Source organism: Aedes aegypti, chromosome 3 (assembly GCF_002204515.2).
Source record: "Aedes aegypti strain LVP_AGWG chromosome 3, AaegL5.0 Primary Assembly, whole genome shotgun sequence".
In the NCBI taxonomy this organism is placed as follows: Eukaryota; Metazoa; Arthropoda; class Insecta; order Diptera; family Culicidae; genus Aedes; species Aedes aegypti.
Genome location: NC_035109.1, coordinates 205,989,160 through 206,007,108, shown reverse-complemented (window position 1 = coordinate 206,007,108; position 17,949 = coordinate 205,989,160). Strand labels below are relative to the sequence as shown.

At 37.6% G+C, this 17,949-nt stretch overlaps 2 protein-coding genes across 7 annotated transcripts in view; one reads left to right on the top strand and one right to left on the bottom strand.

The window, feature by feature from the left end:
- The window catches only part of LOC5577029 (transferrin), a 29,288-nt gene extending 12,614 nt beyond the window's left edge, over positions 1–16,674 (top strand). For 4 of the 6 annotated variants that reach the window (XM_021849796.1, XM_021849799.1, XM_021849797.1 and 1 more), the window contains exons 2-12: positions 7,032–7,320; positions 12,263–12,496; positions 12,563–12,696; positions 12,763–12,907; positions 12,970–13,127; positions 13,190–13,323; positions 13,388–13,591; positions 13,657–13,961; positions 14,028–14,288; positions 16,036–16,309; positions 16,369–16,674. In XM_021849796.1, coding sequence (XP_021705488.1) covers positions 7,209–7,320; positions 12,263–12,496; positions 12,563–12,696; positions 12,763–12,907; positions 12,970–13,127; positions 13,190–13,323; positions 13,388–13,591; positions 13,657–13,961; positions 14,028–14,288; positions 16,036–16,309; positions 16,369–16,564 — 2,157 coding nt within the window. In that variant the 5' untranslated portion in view covers positions 7,032–7,208 and the 3' untranslated portion in view covers positions 16,565–16,674. The remainder of the gene's footprint in view (positions 1–7,031; positions 7,321–12,262; positions 12,497–12,562; positions 12,697–12,762; positions 12,908–12,969; positions 13,128–13,189; positions 13,324–13,387; positions 13,592–13,656; positions 13,962–14,027; positions 14,289–16,035; positions 16,310–16,368) is intronic. The other 2 variants (XM_021849800.1, XM_021849801.1) reach the window with 1 other exon arrangement.
- The window catches only part of LOC5577031, a 62,644-nt gene extending 45,723 nt beyond the window's left edge, over positions 1–16,921 (bottom strand). The window contains exon 1 of the mRNA XM_021849794.1: positions 16,790–16,921. The gene's annotated coding sequence lies outside the window, so the exon portion shown is untranslated. The remainder of the gene's footprint in view (positions 1–16,789) is intronic.
- Between the last annotated feature and the right edge of the window lie 1,028 nt (positions 16,922–17,949).

Genomic DNA, 17,949 nt, shown 5'->3' with positions numbered 1-17,949 from the left:
GCTTTTTTCAGCATCCAGCTTTATGAATTGATCTAGCCGGGGCAGATTAAGCATTGCATCTAGGGTGAATGAAGGGGCGCTGCAAACTGCACCATGTTTTGAAGATGTATGTTCCAATTGAGTTTAGCATCAAACGTTCAAGCATTCAATCACGCTCGCTGCAGGGATTGAATCGGGGAAGTGAGTCCTCAGCATTTCACTCAATGTTTCTGTGCGATCCACAGTGAGCGAACCGTCAGTCTTTCGGAGAGTTCCCAGACCATTGGAGTGGTCTTTCGATATAGTTTTATGAAGTCTACGGGAGTCATCTCAATGCTTTCACACATGAGGACCCATGATTTCCGCTTCCAGACTTGTAGAGCAGGTTGCAGAATTTTGGTTTCGTCGGCTCATTACGCTGTTTCTCTACTTTTAGCAGCAGAGCCTCCTGAAGAGCATCAAGCTGAGTCGTGGAAAGATGGGATGTGGGAAAGTGTTTCGAAACAACTCCGACCTTCCTGGGGACGGACCTGGTGTAGTGGTTAGAACACACGCCTCTCACGCCGAGGACCTGGGATCGAATCCCATCCCCGATATAGTCACTAAAAATTTTAGTGACGACTTCCTTCGGAAGGGAAGTAAAGCCGTTGGTCCCGAGATGAACTAGCCGAGGGCTAAAAATCTCGTTAATAAAGATAGAAAAAAAGATCCGACCTTCCTACGATTGGTCATGTCACTGTAGCTATGACCAGACGTTTGGTTTTATTATTTTTGGTTATTTTGGTGAACGTCACTAGACTGCTGAGCCATTGGGCCTCCGTGGCTGGATTGCTCAGCTTGATCTCTGGGATCCAGACGTTTCTAGGTTCGTTTCTTCTTGGGGATGTCCTCAATGGTTGCCATAGTGCTTTAAACTTCTTCCTTTGTCCTCTCGTGAGGTTTATTTTGGTCATCTGTTCGACATTCGCGTTTTTCGGATAACATGAAGGATCCGTTTGGATTCAGATCCTGATGGTTGAGATCCTAGGATGTTGATAATAACATTTATTCCATTGTTCTTATCGTCGTCCATTTCCAGTTGGGTATCCGGATATGGATGGTTTGTTGACTTTTTGTTGCTTACTTCGGTTGCGTCGGTAAGCATATCCTCCTGCGAACAAGCGAGTAACTGCCCTTCGGTTAGCTCAGTATTGCTCTACTACCACCAGAGAGGCAGTCGACACCTTCAAGGTTGTTGTTGTTTTGATTTGTACTCATATTTGTTCCCACAAGTCGCTGGGGAAAAACGGTCCGCTGCATCATTGCGTCGCCGGAATGCAGTAAGGGCTACATACTGGGGAGTTCGCCCTGATACACCCCAGGCTCCGTACGCGATTGAGCATCTTTTAAACCCCCTCAACCATTCATCTATCAGCACGGGTCGCATGATACCTTGGAATTGGGGTTACCTGACTGGTTGATTTCTACCACCGGATCAGGCGATCCGTAGTATTATTCTTAGCCAGTTGAGTCAACCGCTACCAATATCTACACGGCTCTCTAGGCTGCTCGAAATAGTTGCTGACATTGATGTTCAACAACTTATTTGGCTAAGACAGCCTGAAGAAAAGACGCATACTGGGGCACATCTCTGTTTTCGCTGTTTCGAAACCTCCATGAGTCGATATTGAAGGGACCATCGACTCATGGAAATATCGAGTCATGGAACAGCACCCCTTTGGAAAGCAATGTGCTTTAATAGAGGTGAGGAGATGATTCTGTATAATACACAACTGTTTGTATGTATTAGTGAATCGCTTGAGTTTTCAACACAGCAACCCATTGCAATGTGACTATGTGTGACGTCATACCGTTTGTTAACGAATGTTTTTGGGGCTTCGTTGCTAGCAACCCTTTCGTTACCAAGGTTGTTCGAGTGTTGTTACTCAAACAAAAACATGAAAAAAACAGCTCGGGAGGATGGAAAGTGTGAGGATGGGAGGTGATTCGTGTAATTCAGTTCTAACTTTTGTTTTATTTTAGGATGAAATCTACAATCCAGAAGATAGCACTTTGGAAGGCGCCGTAAAATACTCAGCCGTAAAACACTGATAGCAAATGCACAAATGGATGTCTATGAGTATAACAAATATATCGCGAGGAATGCTGTGTCCATGAGTGCAGTGTGGAAAGCCAATATGATTCGAGAAGGAGGGAAAAGTAGTTTATTACGCGAATTTATTTCCAAGAAATATTAATTCTGGAATTTATTTGAACGAGTTTTACGTCTAGGTGTTAGCTGTAGTTTTTTTTCGGTGTGATTTCAACTTTTACCACGCTATGGAGGCTTCTTAAGTCACTCACAGCCTTCCATTGAAACCGTATGACGTCATCCATTTCCCCTCAATGTTTGTTTTGGCTTTACACTGTACTAATACAAGCACACAACGACTTCCTCCTCACCTCCTTTATACCACATTGTTTGGAAAGCTGTTTAAGGGACCATCACAGTAACCATGAAATTTTGTTTCTAGTATGGTTCCATGAGTCGATATCGAGTCATGGAACATCGACTCATGGAGGTATCACTGTATGTATCCAGTACTATGTATATGCATCCTTGAGGTTCAGTGTCTTCGACAAAGTGTGCTGTTGCAACGACCGAGAAATTAGAGAGAAATAGTGGCCCAAAAGTGGCCCCTGTAGTCAAATATCCACTTTGAGTCTGCAGTTGTCCTATTTACGGCAAAACATGAAGAATGAGCCGTCGCATGATATCTTTTGGTGTCAAACCCGAAATGTCCCCTATGCAAGGTTTCCCCGGGGTACTTGGCAGCGCCATGAGTGGCCAAACCTGTCTAAGACTCATTTTCAAGGGATAGTAGGATTGTTCATGATGAGCTGTGAAAAAAAAATTGTACGACAATTGAGTCGAAAAATTATCTGGGGCCCTATTTTATAAGTCGAGACGACCAAAAACTACTCGACTGGAGTCACTGTCGACCAAAAATTTTGCTCGACTCGGCTCTGTCACTTGAGCTTATCGACAGTTGTCACTCTATGTGACTGGAATACTATGGGAGTCGACCTGTGACATTTGAAATATGCATGCTTACTTTGATCGACAATGACTACAGACGAGTCACATGAATCCACTCGATTTACAAAATAGACCCCCTGATTTCAATTCACTATCACTACCGGCGCCGATTCCGGAAAAATGACTATATCATAGTTGTTTCTGGACCGATCTTAAAACTTGGCACACCAATCGCTTCAGAATTTTATCTTCTATCCCCATGTGCAGTAAAATTTTGAATTTTCAGCTGATGTCTTTGCTAAAAACACGACAAAATTTTACTGCTTAAAACATGCATACGGAAATCTGGATTTACCGGTGATATCCTGTGGTCATAGATCATCTCCTAAAAACTAGATTATGTCGTCCAGTCCTTCTTAAAGATCTAAAATCGGTCAATGTTTGACGAAGTTACAGTATTCCGAAGTTGGCTCAATTTTTGCCTGTCCCAGTTATTTTGACAACCTTCTGTAGTTATAGCAGTTTTAGTGATTTTGCATGTTTTGCGACATTAAATCAAGGGGGGGTCATTTTTTCCCACTTCCCTCTAATATAAAAATCTAATATTTTGCGGAACATCTTCTTTCAAATAGAAGAACAACCCCTGAAAGTTGAAACCTGATTGGAGAACATCAATACAAGGGGGTTGCGGTAATAGAAATATAAGTAATAGAACGCTTGTGGCGCTGTTGTCACAAAAACGAATTGCTACTAATAAAATAATTCGTTTTAGTTTTAAATTGATGTTTTTTATGGTTTGTTTAATGCCATGTTGTAGAGAATGTATTATTTAAATAAAAAAAAAATATTTGACTTATAGACCCAGTACTCAAGCTGTCAGAGCGTGGCAAATCAGATGTTGGTCACACGAAGAGTCGCAATATTAGCATTCTAAGGCTAATGCTTCTACTGTTGCGGTTCACGCGAATTGGTTCTTAAGCTGCATTTGATCCATTATATAGTACCGTCGTGCCGGGTGACATTGGTTATAAGGGTAACTTTGAGCCACTATGCCACTATGCTTCCCCACAGTGCACAGCGTTTGATTCACGTGTAGGTATGCTCCGAACCAGTTCAATCATTATCGCGTCTTGTGAGAAAATGCAAATTGAAGCACTGGACAGCAGCATCAGCGAAAGTGACGCCAAACGGAGCTGATACCCATATTGGCCGACTTTTTATTCCGGTGCGCAGTCTCCCGATTATGTCACAGTTGCCTATAAGCCGAAAACCAGTTTCGATGCAGCGAATGGCAATGAAGTTCAAGGTTGTAAACATTTTGAGACTTTTTTTGTTTTTTTCTTGCGAGGTGTGATACAGTTGGGATTTTGACCATGACTCATAAATATACCGGAAGTCTTTAAACAGCTTTTAAACGTTACTAAGTGTTAATTTTTTACGAAAATTTATCCAAATGGACGAGTTATTTTATTAAATTTATTATTAGTATCATTCAAACACTACATTCATTTCTTATATCTATAGGTGTTCTGTACTAGAAAACGTCATAATTTGGTAAAACTAAATTAAGCTTTTCATATCATTTGGTTAACAACATATTACATTTCATTTGCCGTAGCAGTTTAGAATTGTTACAGGTGAGTTGATTTCACCTGCTTATAATAGAAAAAAAAACTTTCAATTATCTTAACATAACTTGACCTACATATATAACGCATTTATCGTGGCAATAGAAGATTGCAACATTGCAACATTGCATGAATTTAGAAATTGCCTTATCCTCACGTTTTTAAGATGTATCAAGAGTATAAGAAAATCATGTATAATCACGAATTCGAATTTTACTTCACATTTGGATACTGCAATGACTCTTGCTTCAACAATGGAATTTGTTAAAGTTTCGAGAGCATTGTCAACATCAAGTTTTGTTTGCAACCCTCAAGATCACTATCGATGTATGTTTCATATGTATTCCAGTCGATGTGGTGCTGATCAAATTGAGAATCGCCTCACGGGATATTTGAAATGTAACAGGTACATGATCGGAATCAGAATGAGTGTGAGTAACCGTTTGGCTACAAAGGTAATTAGAGTCGATTAAGACGAAATCAATCGTAAAAGGATTTCGAGGATATCAGGATATTGAATTGAGAAATATCATTAAGAGTACTCATCAAATAAAATTCTGCCGTGCGAATTATTCTATGGCATTAAAATCACCAATAACAAAAAAAAAAAAATAAAAAATATTGCTAGTCAATTTCCGCTAGTCAGTTTGAACCAAATGAATTTGCTGCCCAGTGCATAGGAAAGGCAAATAGGCAGCTCTGAAAGTATATTTATAAAACTGTGTTTCAACAGAAACACCTAAAGTTTCAAAAACTTTGGTTTCAGATGAAGAAAAAAGTTGATGTTTTAAACGAATATGAATGATGGTAGCAACTTCAAAAAAGTATCAGTAACAACTGCTTCATATATGCTGTTAGAAGACTAAACAGCTCGTCCTCTTTACCATTCAAAGAATGTGCATCCTGATTCAAAATATTTAAAACATTATTTGATCCACTAGAGAAACGTAATCCAATTGCTGTTTTATTAGTAAATTTTACACCAACCTGGGCTGCTTCAGCCACATTGGTAGTATTAAACGTTACATCAATAATTTGTTTTGTTCAGTTAAAAAATCAAAACGAGATTGAGACATGTTACCGTAATCCGGGGGCAAATTGATCACTGGGGTGAATTTGGTCAGGTCGGTACAAAAAAACATTTCCTCCCAAGGATGTTGAAGGTTTCGTTGGCACCACAGACATTCCATGTTTTCTAGTTTATAGATGTCTAATGATGATTTTGAACTATTTCATTTGTATTAGGGTCAGTTTTGCATAGAAATATTCACAGTTTTTGAAGGTGTAAGCAATACAGTTGGAAATGTCTGTCCCAAACAATCCACTGGTGCAATGCCTACATGTTAACTTTGGGTGTTTAAAATGATGTGTAAGCTTAAGAGTTCATACTTACTGAACTTATTTTTGATATCATACAGCAGTGATCGTTATCCCTGTTTTTTCAACCATTGTTATTCCTGATAGTGGATAGTTTTCGTAATAGTTTTGTTTGAGGTTCTTGATAACTTTGGGAGTAGAACAGCTTCCCGAAGAAAAAAAATTGCGAGACTTATCAGATTTGAGAGATACAGTCATCAAGTGCGACCCGTGGGCCGCACTTTGGTGACCACGGTCATACAGCATAGCAATTATAGTTTTTTGCTCATTAAATCGTTTAAACTCGAATAATGTGCTAATTTCAAGGGAAATCGCCTACATTTAGGCGTATTAGGCAAATTGTCAAAGTTCAATTTTGCAATAAACTGATCAAATACTCGAATTATAAGAATTTTGACATCATTTTCATATTCAGGAGACCCAAATTTAGTAGACAGGAAAATTTTTAGTTCTTACATCTGCTTTGTTATATGGTGATCAATTTCGCCCCAATGTATCATTTTATTTTTTGATCTTAAAACTATTTTTGTGATATGTTAAATATTATTTCATGAAAAATCTATTTCATAAACTGAGAAAGATCAATGGAGTACTGGTTGAGTCCTGTTGATTTTCGGAATAGACGGAATAGAAATTACATAAGCATGGGTATTTCTATTTGAATTGAAGCAAAAAGGATTGTTATCCGTAGGCAGAAAATTTGCAGGGGAGGAATTGAAATTACCGATAACATTGGCATGTGAATTTCCTTGGGAACTGTTTTTTGTTGTTTAATGTGGTACCTACAATAATAATAAAAAATGTGTACGCACAACAGAAGAGTACAATGCGCGCTGATAATGACGTTAGCCTTATTTGGTATATCAAACAAAATATGTCAAAAAAAATCTCGCCTAATAGAAACAATTTCGCACTCCAACGCAACATTGACCTTTTGAGCAGCCCCAGAGTGGGTGGCATTCCGCGTGGAAATGGTTTACCATATATCAAGCCTGTTAATGGTTTTGACGGTTGTGTTAATTAATTAGTCAAACAGCGTATAATGGTAAATGATGATAGACAATCGATGAGAATATCATGACTTGAAAGTGCAAAAACCCAAAATAAAGGAAGACCGTTTGTGTTGAAAGTGCTGTGACTGAAAAAGCAAATAGTTTAAGTGATTATATTTTTTTCGTGGAAGTGAACAACAGAACCCGACGACCATGAATCTTCGCCGGAGATATTATCTCTGTTATTGGTTGGTGATTATTTATCTGACGGCGGACGTACATTCGCAGGACATCGTCAAAGGCAAGAACACCGCGGATAAAAAATGTAAGTTTATGGTCGACATTGAATTCAATGTCAGGGTAACAGTTGAGGGTGAGTGGTTGATATTCATATGCCAAATAAAAGTATATTGTATTACTTGGTATGTCTGATTTTTAACACGTTGTCAATTGCCTTTTTATTACATTTGGCATGAAAATGTATGGTACAAGAACCGGGTTTGCGCAGTTGAGACGTAACGCCAAAAAGAAGAGTTCAGGGCTTCAAACATGGTTGTAGCGAGAGGGGGGCAGGGGATTGGTAGCCGAAAAAAAAAAATCAAAATCAATTGGCTATGGTAGATTTTTTGTTTTGGTTTTGGTATGGTGTCGTCGGCATTTTTTTTCCTCATAAAACTTCCCATTTTTTCGTAAGTGAAGAACAGGCGTTATGTTTGATATCCACTTTTGACGATTTAAAAATAAAATGTACTGAAAAAATCAAGGTTTTTAATTCATTTAAAAAATCAGTGTGCAAAATTTTCGTGCGAAACATACAGGTAATGATTTTTACCAGATAGTTTGGACCCCGATAAATGTGTAAACATATAAGAACTATGGGTTTTTATAATTTTTGCTGCACTGGAAATATTTGTTTGACATTACTCACGATAATCGATCATTATTCAAAAATTTCTAAACGTTATTTCTCAGAGTTCCCCCCATACAAAAGTTTGGTTGTAATATGCTTAGCTACCATTTGGAGGTTGAGCCCCCAAGTTTTCTAACAAAGTGTCATTTAGGGACACAATAATCTTCAAGCATTATTTAGGCAGGGATTCTTGAAAAAAAAACATCAAAGTTGTTTCTAGCAATTTACTCAAGGCAATTAGATATTATCCTAGTAATTTTTATAGGAATACTGATTGGACTTATTCGTGTTCTTGTTGGAAATTGCTCCAGGTATCACATACAAATATGTTATAACAATTCCTGTGAAAATTTCTCCAGGCATTTATCTGGGATTTCATTAGAGATTTTCCCAAGAATATGTTATATTGAAGTTGGTTTTATGGTTTTCATGAAAAGTTCAATCAATCAATTTGGAAACTTTCAAGAGTTCCAAGAATGTATCTAGAAATACCTCAAGTAGTATGTGTTGATTTCTTCCAGGTATTATAACCAAGTTTATTTAAAAAGACTTCCTGAAAGAATTACTTGAGTATTTTTAGAAAAAATCCTGAAGACATTTCTAGACGGATTTTTTAAAGATTTCTTGGGAAAAATATAGGGTGCGCCATCTTTTACGTCGGTATGTAAAAATTAAATCACTTTGTAAACAAATAATCAATATGAGCTACTTTTATTTAATCTGACCCTTTTAAATTTATTTGGAATATTTCATGAAATCATCATAAATCAAGTGGCTGCCTTCATTGGCCACAGCAAACGGAGCTGTTTTTGCTGCAATTCTTATTACTTTTAGAGATTTTCGGGAGTTTTTGCAAATATTTCGGCACGAGTCTTTGCTTTGAGCTTATGGTCCAAAATTTACTGGCATACTCTTTGCTTTTCAAATAGCTCCACAAAATGAAGTCATGGGAAGTCAAATCAGGATTCCCAAGTTCAAATCATGTCCTGTCTTTGTGACATCAGACGTCCAAGAAATTTTCGTAGCAAAAACTGAACAGTTTGAATTTATTGAAATTTGTAATCGCTTTTACAGCGAGTCAACATCCAAAAATATCTATTTTCATCGACGTTTCGAATTGTTTTTAAAAACAAGCCTCAATAAATGTTTTGACGTCAACTCCGGCCCAAACAGTCACTATTTACTCATGGAATGACGTTTAATGAATCTCGAATAGATTTTCAGTAGCACAAGTGAGATATTTTTGCTTAATAATGCTGCCAGATGGTACCTGTTGGTATGATATTTTCAAGGATATGGACGGTGAGTCAACACTCAAACTAAAAGACTATTTTTAATGTAAAGCTTTATTGTTTGACGCGTTGTTTCTATGTGATGGTTGAAATTGGAAGAATCCTGCAAATTATAAGGTACCATGGGGCAAGTGAGTAATGGATTTCGCATAGTTGAGATTCTTCAAATCCTAGAGACTTTAAATTAAAACAAATGAGATCGTGTATATTTTTTAGATTGACTCCCAACAAACATAAGCACTATGCTGAAATTTATTTTTATGTAAAATTGAAGAAAAAAGTACAGAAAAAGTTTTTGAAAAACTTCTCTTTGCTTTTCACTTGCCCCACAAGTGGAACAAGTGAAAAGTTTATCGTTCGAACAATTATTTCTATTATCTTTAAATGTTAAGGCGTCCCAATGTACAATAAAATAAGTAACATGTAAACATCGAAAGTTTTATACTTGCTACTTGAATTTTATTCTGTTCAGTTATGTTTGTTGAAATGACTGAACAACATTATAACTGTAACATTTACAATGTTAGTTCTTACTTCATGAGACGTACATTTCTGCACTGTAGAATTTACACCGCTCGTTAATCGGATATGACGTTGGATAACTCTTGGGGAGAAATCCAACGGAATCCTTCAATAAAATACTTTATTTATTATATATACTTTATTTATTTATAGAAACTTTTTTATGTGGATACAGCCATACCCCATTTTTTATGTTTTGAGATAGCTTTACACAGACATTCCACGAGATTTCCGTGCGTTCTCTTATATTGGAACTTTTCAATCAACGTCTACCTTAGCTTTTATATACGAGAAATTTTGGTAAACTAGGAGTAATTCTTGATTCTTGGAGCAATAGTTGGTGTTAATTGCATAAAAAAATTTAGAAAGAAATAAAAAAAAAAACATTTGATCAGTTTTTCTCAAAGACTCTTATGTTTTTTATTGAAAAGCAAATCTTTCAATAAATCTAAAGACGATTTCTTGATATTTTCTAGAATTATGTATGGCTAGAAATATCTTAATGATATCCCAAGAAACAAAAATTTGTAAAACTTTAAAAGATGCTTTTGAAACAATTTTGCGTTGATTTGAATTAAACATTGACAATATCCATGAGAGCATTCCTAGAGTAATCTTAGAGTGTTATTCCTAAAGGAATTTAACCTTCCTAATGCATAAAGGAAAAATTACACATTATGCATTAAGCGCCAAAAATGACCCATGACTTTGAAACGCTCTCAAAAATCCATTTTTGAACAGATTTGTGCGAGTATGGTCATTCTGGACACAAGGGAACCTGGAACCTGTTTCAGAAGGAACTGGCGTTTGTCATATTCAGCAGTGCATACACATGTATATAACGACGGTTCAAATTTCATGGTTTTTCATTCTGATTTACAAGAGCACCAAGAGGACCATTATTAAAATTTGACCGGATTTGGTGGGAGTATTCCGGAACCGATTCCGCTAGGGTGTGTTGTGGACATTTTCAGACCATCATATAATTCCATCATGCGAGGGCTCAAAATACACGATTTATCATCCAGATGTAAATGAACACCATGCCAAACACCTGGCGTTATGTCCCTAGTGGAACAAGGCATGCTTCTCAGCTCAGTGTTCTTATGAGCACTTCGACAGTAATTAACGGAGAGCTTTGCCATTTGACTTTTTTGCCTTTGTGTATCGTGTGGCATGCACGAAGATACTCTATGCTGGGAAGTCGAGAAAATTTCCAACCCGGAGATCTTCTACCGGTGGTATTCGAACCCATGCCTGTCAGTTTGATCTTGCTGAAAAATTGCGCGTTTACTGCTAAGGATATACGGGCCTCTCAAACATAAAGTTATCATACTATTTCCGTTATTACCAAACTAGAAAAAATAGAAGGAATCGGAATCGACAAATCAGAATTCATGTTTTAAACAAGTTAAACGACATATGTAATTATAAATTTTGGCACCAATCGCAATTTTGAGACCTGTTCAAATAGGGTGCCCGACGTTCTTTCTGAAACCTCCAGAGATTCCTACAAGAACTCCTCTCTAAATATCTCCAGAGACTCTGCCAAAGTATTCTCCAGGAATTATTTCGAAGATTCCTTCAGGGATAACCTCTACCGTAATCCTTACATCAAATTCTTCTCTAGGGCTTTCGTTAGAGATTCCTTCAGAAAGAACTTTTGTTCGCCATGATACATCTCAGACCGGTTCCGATAGGGCTCCAAAAATATCTTAGCAATTCCTGCAGGATTTTCATACAAAATGCTCAACTTTGGCATGCTGTAACTTTGTTTCCATATGAGCAATCGGCATGAAATTTTGGCAGTGAACTAAAAATATACTCAATTTTATTAGCACAAGATTTGAAAATTTTCACACTACCAGCATAAAAATTAAGCACAAGTTGAAATCGCTCAAAATAATAGTAGTTTTTATAATTTAAATATCTGCTGTGTTTTGAGTTTTTGATTTTTTCTTTATTCATCGTTTCAACCATTTCCACTTGAATGTATAAACAAGCCAATTTTTTTACAAAATTGTTGCTGAACAAAAATTTACAAAACAAAAACTACTATTATTTTGAGCGATTTCACCTGGTGCTTAACTTTTTAGCCGGTAGAGTGAAAATTTTCAAATCTTGTGATAATGAAATTGAGTATATTTGTAGTTTACTATAAAAATTTCATGCCGATTGCTCATATGGAAACAAAGTTTCAGCATGCCAAAGTTGAGCATTTTGTATGAAAATCGGCTTTCACTACTATTATTCTGAACACACCTGTATAACTCGATACTTCCCTAACCCGATGGTCCCTTCAATAGTTAGGGATTTAGGGAGTTAGGGAGAGTTAACTGTAATATGTTTTGGATCCACAATATCAAAGTTATCCGCATACATATCATTAGGGCAATCATTAGGATAGGGTGATTATTTGTTGGTTGATTTTGTTGAATAATTGTAATAATTGCATTTTGTGGCTGAATATTTTACATTTCATTTCCAATACACTGATGCATTGATCACTGTAAATATCCATTTTTTTTTTATCTCCATTCCAGTGCGGGTGTGCGTCGTCGAGGGAAGCGGTCTATACAAAAAGGGAGCTCAAAACTGTCCAACTCTGGAGGCCAAGTCCAACCTCGAGTGCGAGTACGGCCTAGACCGGTTGGACTGTCTGCGTAAGATTCAGAAGGGAAAGGCGCACTTTGCCGTTTTCTCGCCCGAAGATCTACTGGCCGCAAGATGGGCTGGTGCTGAAATTCTAGTCACGAGTGAACTTCGCTTCCATAACGGTAGGAAAATATGTGAAGTCCTCAACATTTCTGTACTTGACACCAATGAGTTTGTTTGAATTCCAGAGTTTTTCGAGTATGAAGTGGTGGCAGTCGTGGATAATGAAGCTCACATCAATACTGCACGGGAGCTGAAAGGCAGCAAGTTCTGCCATCCTGGTCACGGAATACAAAATCATTGGACGGAAGTTCTAGCTGATGTAAGTTCATGGTTTAGAATGTACGAATGTGAAGTTCAAAAATTAACTGTTCTTCGTGTTTTTCAGTATTTTGAGACCAAACTCGTTCCCCGAGAATGTGAGGAAGATATATCTCCAACTGAATCCAGGATCAAGGCTGTTGCCAATTTCTTCGGACCAAGCTGCAAGGCTGGCCCTTGGGTTTCAGATCCTGTTGAAGATCGCGCTCTAAGTAATAGCAATGATTTATCTGAAGTTCTGATACAAGGTAATAATCTTAATTATATATTTCAGAGAACAAATATCCATCGCTGTGCCAGCTGTGTTACAACCCTTACCAGTGTGGCATTGGTGATAAGCATTGGGGTCGCCGAGGGCCTCTCTATTGTCTGACCAGTGGAGCTGGTGAAGTCGCTTGGGTTCGTCTAGATGACGTTAGGAGCCACTTCGGTGTAAGTGACCACTACAAATTCCATGGTCAGCTGTGTTTTTCATTCATTCTACTTGGTTGTAGTTCAGCGGACTTCCTCCAGAGGCTGATCCAGCCGGGTTCAGTTTCCTTTGCCCAGATGGTCATCTACAGCCCTTGGACACAAGAAAACCGTGCGTTTGGCTAGCAAAACCATGGCCAGCAGTTGCTGCTCAAAGGTACATCAGGATTCGTTTAAAATTACCCGAATGTCTTATTAGCACAATTCCATTACCATTTCAGAAATATTGCCATGAAAGTACAGGACACAGTGGCGGGTCTGAACCACGATGATACCAACAGCTGGCAGAATGCACTACTCATGATATTGGAAACGTATCACGTTAACGTGACGACCTTGGATAACACCATTCCGGTGGATGATTATTTGGATCAGGCGATCGGTTTTCAAGATGCGTATAGTTTCCCATCATGTAATCCACCTAGGTAAGATAAGGTCATTTCTAGACAACGCCTATCCGACATTTAACATTGTAATACAACCATCCTAGATCGATCCTGTTTTGCACCACGTCGTTGATAGAATTGGCTAAATGTTCTTGGATGCAAGAGGTGGCTTCGGTTTACGGCGTGGAGCCTAATATACAATGTATGCGATCGGATACGTTGGATACGTGCCTCAAGAATGTGCAGCACAAAGTGTCGGATGTGGTTATAGTGGATCAAGACACGCGACTGAGAGCCCAACGTGATTATAATCTGAAACCGATTTTGTATGAATACTCCTCTACGCTGGAAGACAAGTACGTTGTGGTTGCGGTAATTCGAGCAGGATCAAAGATTAAAACAGGATTCGGTATGACATAGCTTAGTACCTAGAAATGTTGCACCAGGTTAAGGTTGATTTAATTGTCTATTGCAGATTTACGAGGAAAGAAAGCTTGCTTCCCAAGCTACCAAGGAGCGGCTTATTTGTCGGTGCTGGAGTCATTGATGAATCATACCAACTTTATTGATGAGTGCACCGATGTTTCGAGCTACTTTTCGTCAAGTTCTTGCAATTGGAAGGCCGATTCAAGGTGTACCAATGTATTCAATGGCGAGGAAGGGGCTTTGCGATGTCTTCTGGAGGGCAATGGAGATGTAGCTTTTATGGGCTACGAAACTTTCAAGAAATTCAAAGGTAAGTTATCAAAAGACCATAAGTTATACGGGGATAGTAGGATATTATGGAGAGATGGAGTGAGTGTCTACAACTAATGGGCACCTTCAAGTGAGTCTTGTTCATGCAGACTGAAATCCAAAAGTATTAGTTGAATCATGATGAATATTTTGTAATGGTTATTAAAGTACGTTTCAAAACTCTTGCCTGCAGCATATTCAATATTTTCAAAACCGGGCAAAAAAGTAACACCATTTTTCGACGTTTCATGCAAAAATAAGATTTTGGCGGAAAAAAATGTATGGAAAAAGAATCGGGTGTAAACATTAATTTTATTTACAATTCTTCAAAAGTCTTCAAGAACCTCTGATTATTCAGACAATCCACCTTTAAAAGAGATTTGAAAAATTTTGTATGACTGCTTGTACAAGCCTTACCAAAGTAAGCTAATGTTTAAGTATTACTTGAGCTTTATGATGATATTTTTTCTTTAACTTCAATGGACAATGTTTTCAGGAAACGCACAAGAATTTTGAAAAAAAAAATCCATCAAAATCTTCTGGAACTTAACGCAAACATGCGAAAAAAAAAATTAACGAAGAGCGCTCAAATCACGGTTCGCCAAGGGCGCCATGGGGCCACGCTACGGCTTTGACACTGTTGCCTGCCGAGCAGTTTGTTGAGCATGCAAAATACAAACCCATTTTATGATTATGAATAGCAATTTATCTCTATGTCCAATCGAAATGTGGTCTTCGCAAAGTTGTAGCTGAAAGGCTTTCACATGAGTAGAGTTTGTTTACTTTTCCATAAAATGTTATGACGACGAGATAGAGGGCTCTACACAAAAGGTTGGCGTTTTCCATAGTAATCTCCATATAAATTTCAAATGTCGTGTGCACAGTCAAATTTATTCCGAATCACTTCAAACTTTGGGAGGTTGCTATTTACCATAATGAAAATCGTTAAAGCATAGGGGAGCCAAAATTTCAAAATTTGCATCTCTCTAGTGCCTCAAGGATCAAAGTATGTGTCTCTTGTAAACTTAGGGTTGCTGAATCTGATTTCGTTCTCAGATTTTTTTCAGAACGTCAGCTACAGGTCGTCAAAGTTGTATAAAACATTGATTGTATTGATATTTACATGAAACTCAAAGTATGATTTATCAAACTTTTTAGTGATCTAATCCACCGAGCATGCGAAATAGTATACAGGGACAGGCAAAATTATTGGGATAGGCAAAGTTTTGCCTTAGTTCAAACGCTTATGACTTTATGAAAAATGGATGAAATTTGATACAACGACAGTAAATTTGATCTAGTTTCAGTAACTTGTTTGGTCATGCATATTGCTCACCGAACAACGGAGATGTTCCGGAAGCATCCTGTTCCTAGCATTCTCCTTATCCTGTTCCTATTGCTGGGCGGATGCAGGTTAACTTTAAAGCCTAATAGCAACTACCAAATCGTGAACTTTGTTCAAGTTTATACTTTCTGCTGAATGATTATAACTCTTAGATTATTACATGTAGGAATGTACTAGAACATTATGATCATTCTTATGAGGAAACAAACTTCAAACTTTGTTGTCAACAGCGATCTTTTACCTATGCCTCTATCCCCTTATAGGCCATATAATTAGGTATTTTTTTTTTTTTATCTTTATTAGGGAGATTTTCAGCCCACGGCTGGTTCATCTCCAAATTAGGTATTATATAAGTTAATGTTTAAACACTAAGGCAAATTTTTCTCTTTCCATCCCTTTTCAGGAAACGAATTCCACTGGGCTCACAAGCACTCACCCACGGAGTTTAGCTTGTTCTGTCCGTTCAACAAGCCCGTGAAAGCAAAAGCAGTCTGCTATCTGAACTGGGTATCGCGCGGTCACATCATGATTAGCGGCGCTGCATCGGTGTTACGCGAAAAGGAGATTTACAATTCGTTGCGGGAAATTGACCGACTTTTGGGCAAAAAGCACCGAGTTACGTCGGTCCCCTTCACACTGTACGGAGAGTTTGATCGCAAAACTAATGTTATTTATAGGTAAGTTGGATTGCGTTTTCTTTTCAGAAATTGTCGGTAATCTTCTATCTTTTTTACAGGGATGGTACGGAATCACTTCGAGGTCCAGCAGAGATGTACCGCGACCGGAATGCAGGCCTACTAGATTCCATATACGCAAGGATAGCACACAGAAATTGTACTCACAGCAACGCCACCCGTACAGTGATGTCGACGTCAGCTTTAACCCTCAATGCCATATTGATTTTTATTTATTTCTCGTTTTACCTGTTGTGATCTCCAGTGACTGAATAGCTTTTGATTGTTAGAGAAAAACCAATTTGTGATATTATTTATATTTAAACACCACAATAAAAGCATTTTAGGAAACGTCCACAATGATTCACTGTTTTCCGTGTTCATTGATCAAGTATGCATTGCGTTTTTCTTGATCCTCTTTTTCGATATCTCCTTATATTCTAATAGACGGGTATCCCTCTAATGTTAATTTGGAAAACTTACAATTATTTATCATCACAGCACTTGAAATTTTGGAATTGAATTTCACGAAACTATCGTTGCACTTTCACTGCAAATTTTCAAACTTTCCTGGCTGTTTGTTTTCGTCCCTGTTGGCATGGTAACCAAAGGCAATACATTTATATGACGTGTTGCATACGTTGCCCCTCATTGCGAATGGAAAATGGGACACTGTTGATTTCCTGAATGGTCATTGACATATTTCAGGGATGGAATATTTCCAATTCCAGGCGAAAACTAAAGCTAAAAATGAATAGGCAGTTGCTCTTTGTGTTATGGGATAACCCTCAGGTCTCATTTGGATGGGAAATCGTATTTTTTTTACTGCCGTTCTTATAAGATGCAAGCAGGTCACTTTATTTGACTATACCGTGGACGTACCATATTTGACGCGGTTAAGAATATTCTGAATTCAAACATTTGTCAAATCGTCAAAATCTGCCCGATTTTGTTGAAATTTGAAGCAATGCTAGCTCAACTATTATAAAATTAGGGAAAAATCAGTAAAATATAATAAACGTTTTTTTCTTCATGTTTTAATGATTTTTTGTGGAACACATTAGGTTCCTTAATTGACGCATCAATTCTTCAACGTGCCTAATTTGACGCACTATGTTCCTTATTTGACGCACTTAAAAAATTGATAAAGTTTCAAATATACGAGAGTTTAAGTATTCAATAGTTCAATTGATTGAAAAAGCGCTTTAGAGTTAACAAAAAAGTTAGAACTTTTGAAAAAAGTTTTAAATGACGTCATCCGACAGTACTTTTGCTGTGCGTTCAGTTAAAGTGTAGAAAATAAAACCGGCGATTGAGTTCAATCCATAGTCAAACATTATTGTTTAGTTTAAGGTGTTTTTGTCGTGATATTAAACAAGGGAATGGATTGAAAACAACATTATTGCGCTGGAACGGGGAAAGAAGTTGAAAAAAAAAAAGAAAAATTGGTCGAAAACTAGAACGAAAACAATCGATTCCAAAAATGGATTTTTGAGAATCTTCATTACTTATAACACGTGAACTACGCCTACTTGTTCCATGTTCTATGCAAACCTTATGGACCTAAAATGATCGAGAACCTTATATGAGGTCATCTATTAAGTACGTCATGTTATTAGGGGAAAGGAGGTATTCTGCAAAAT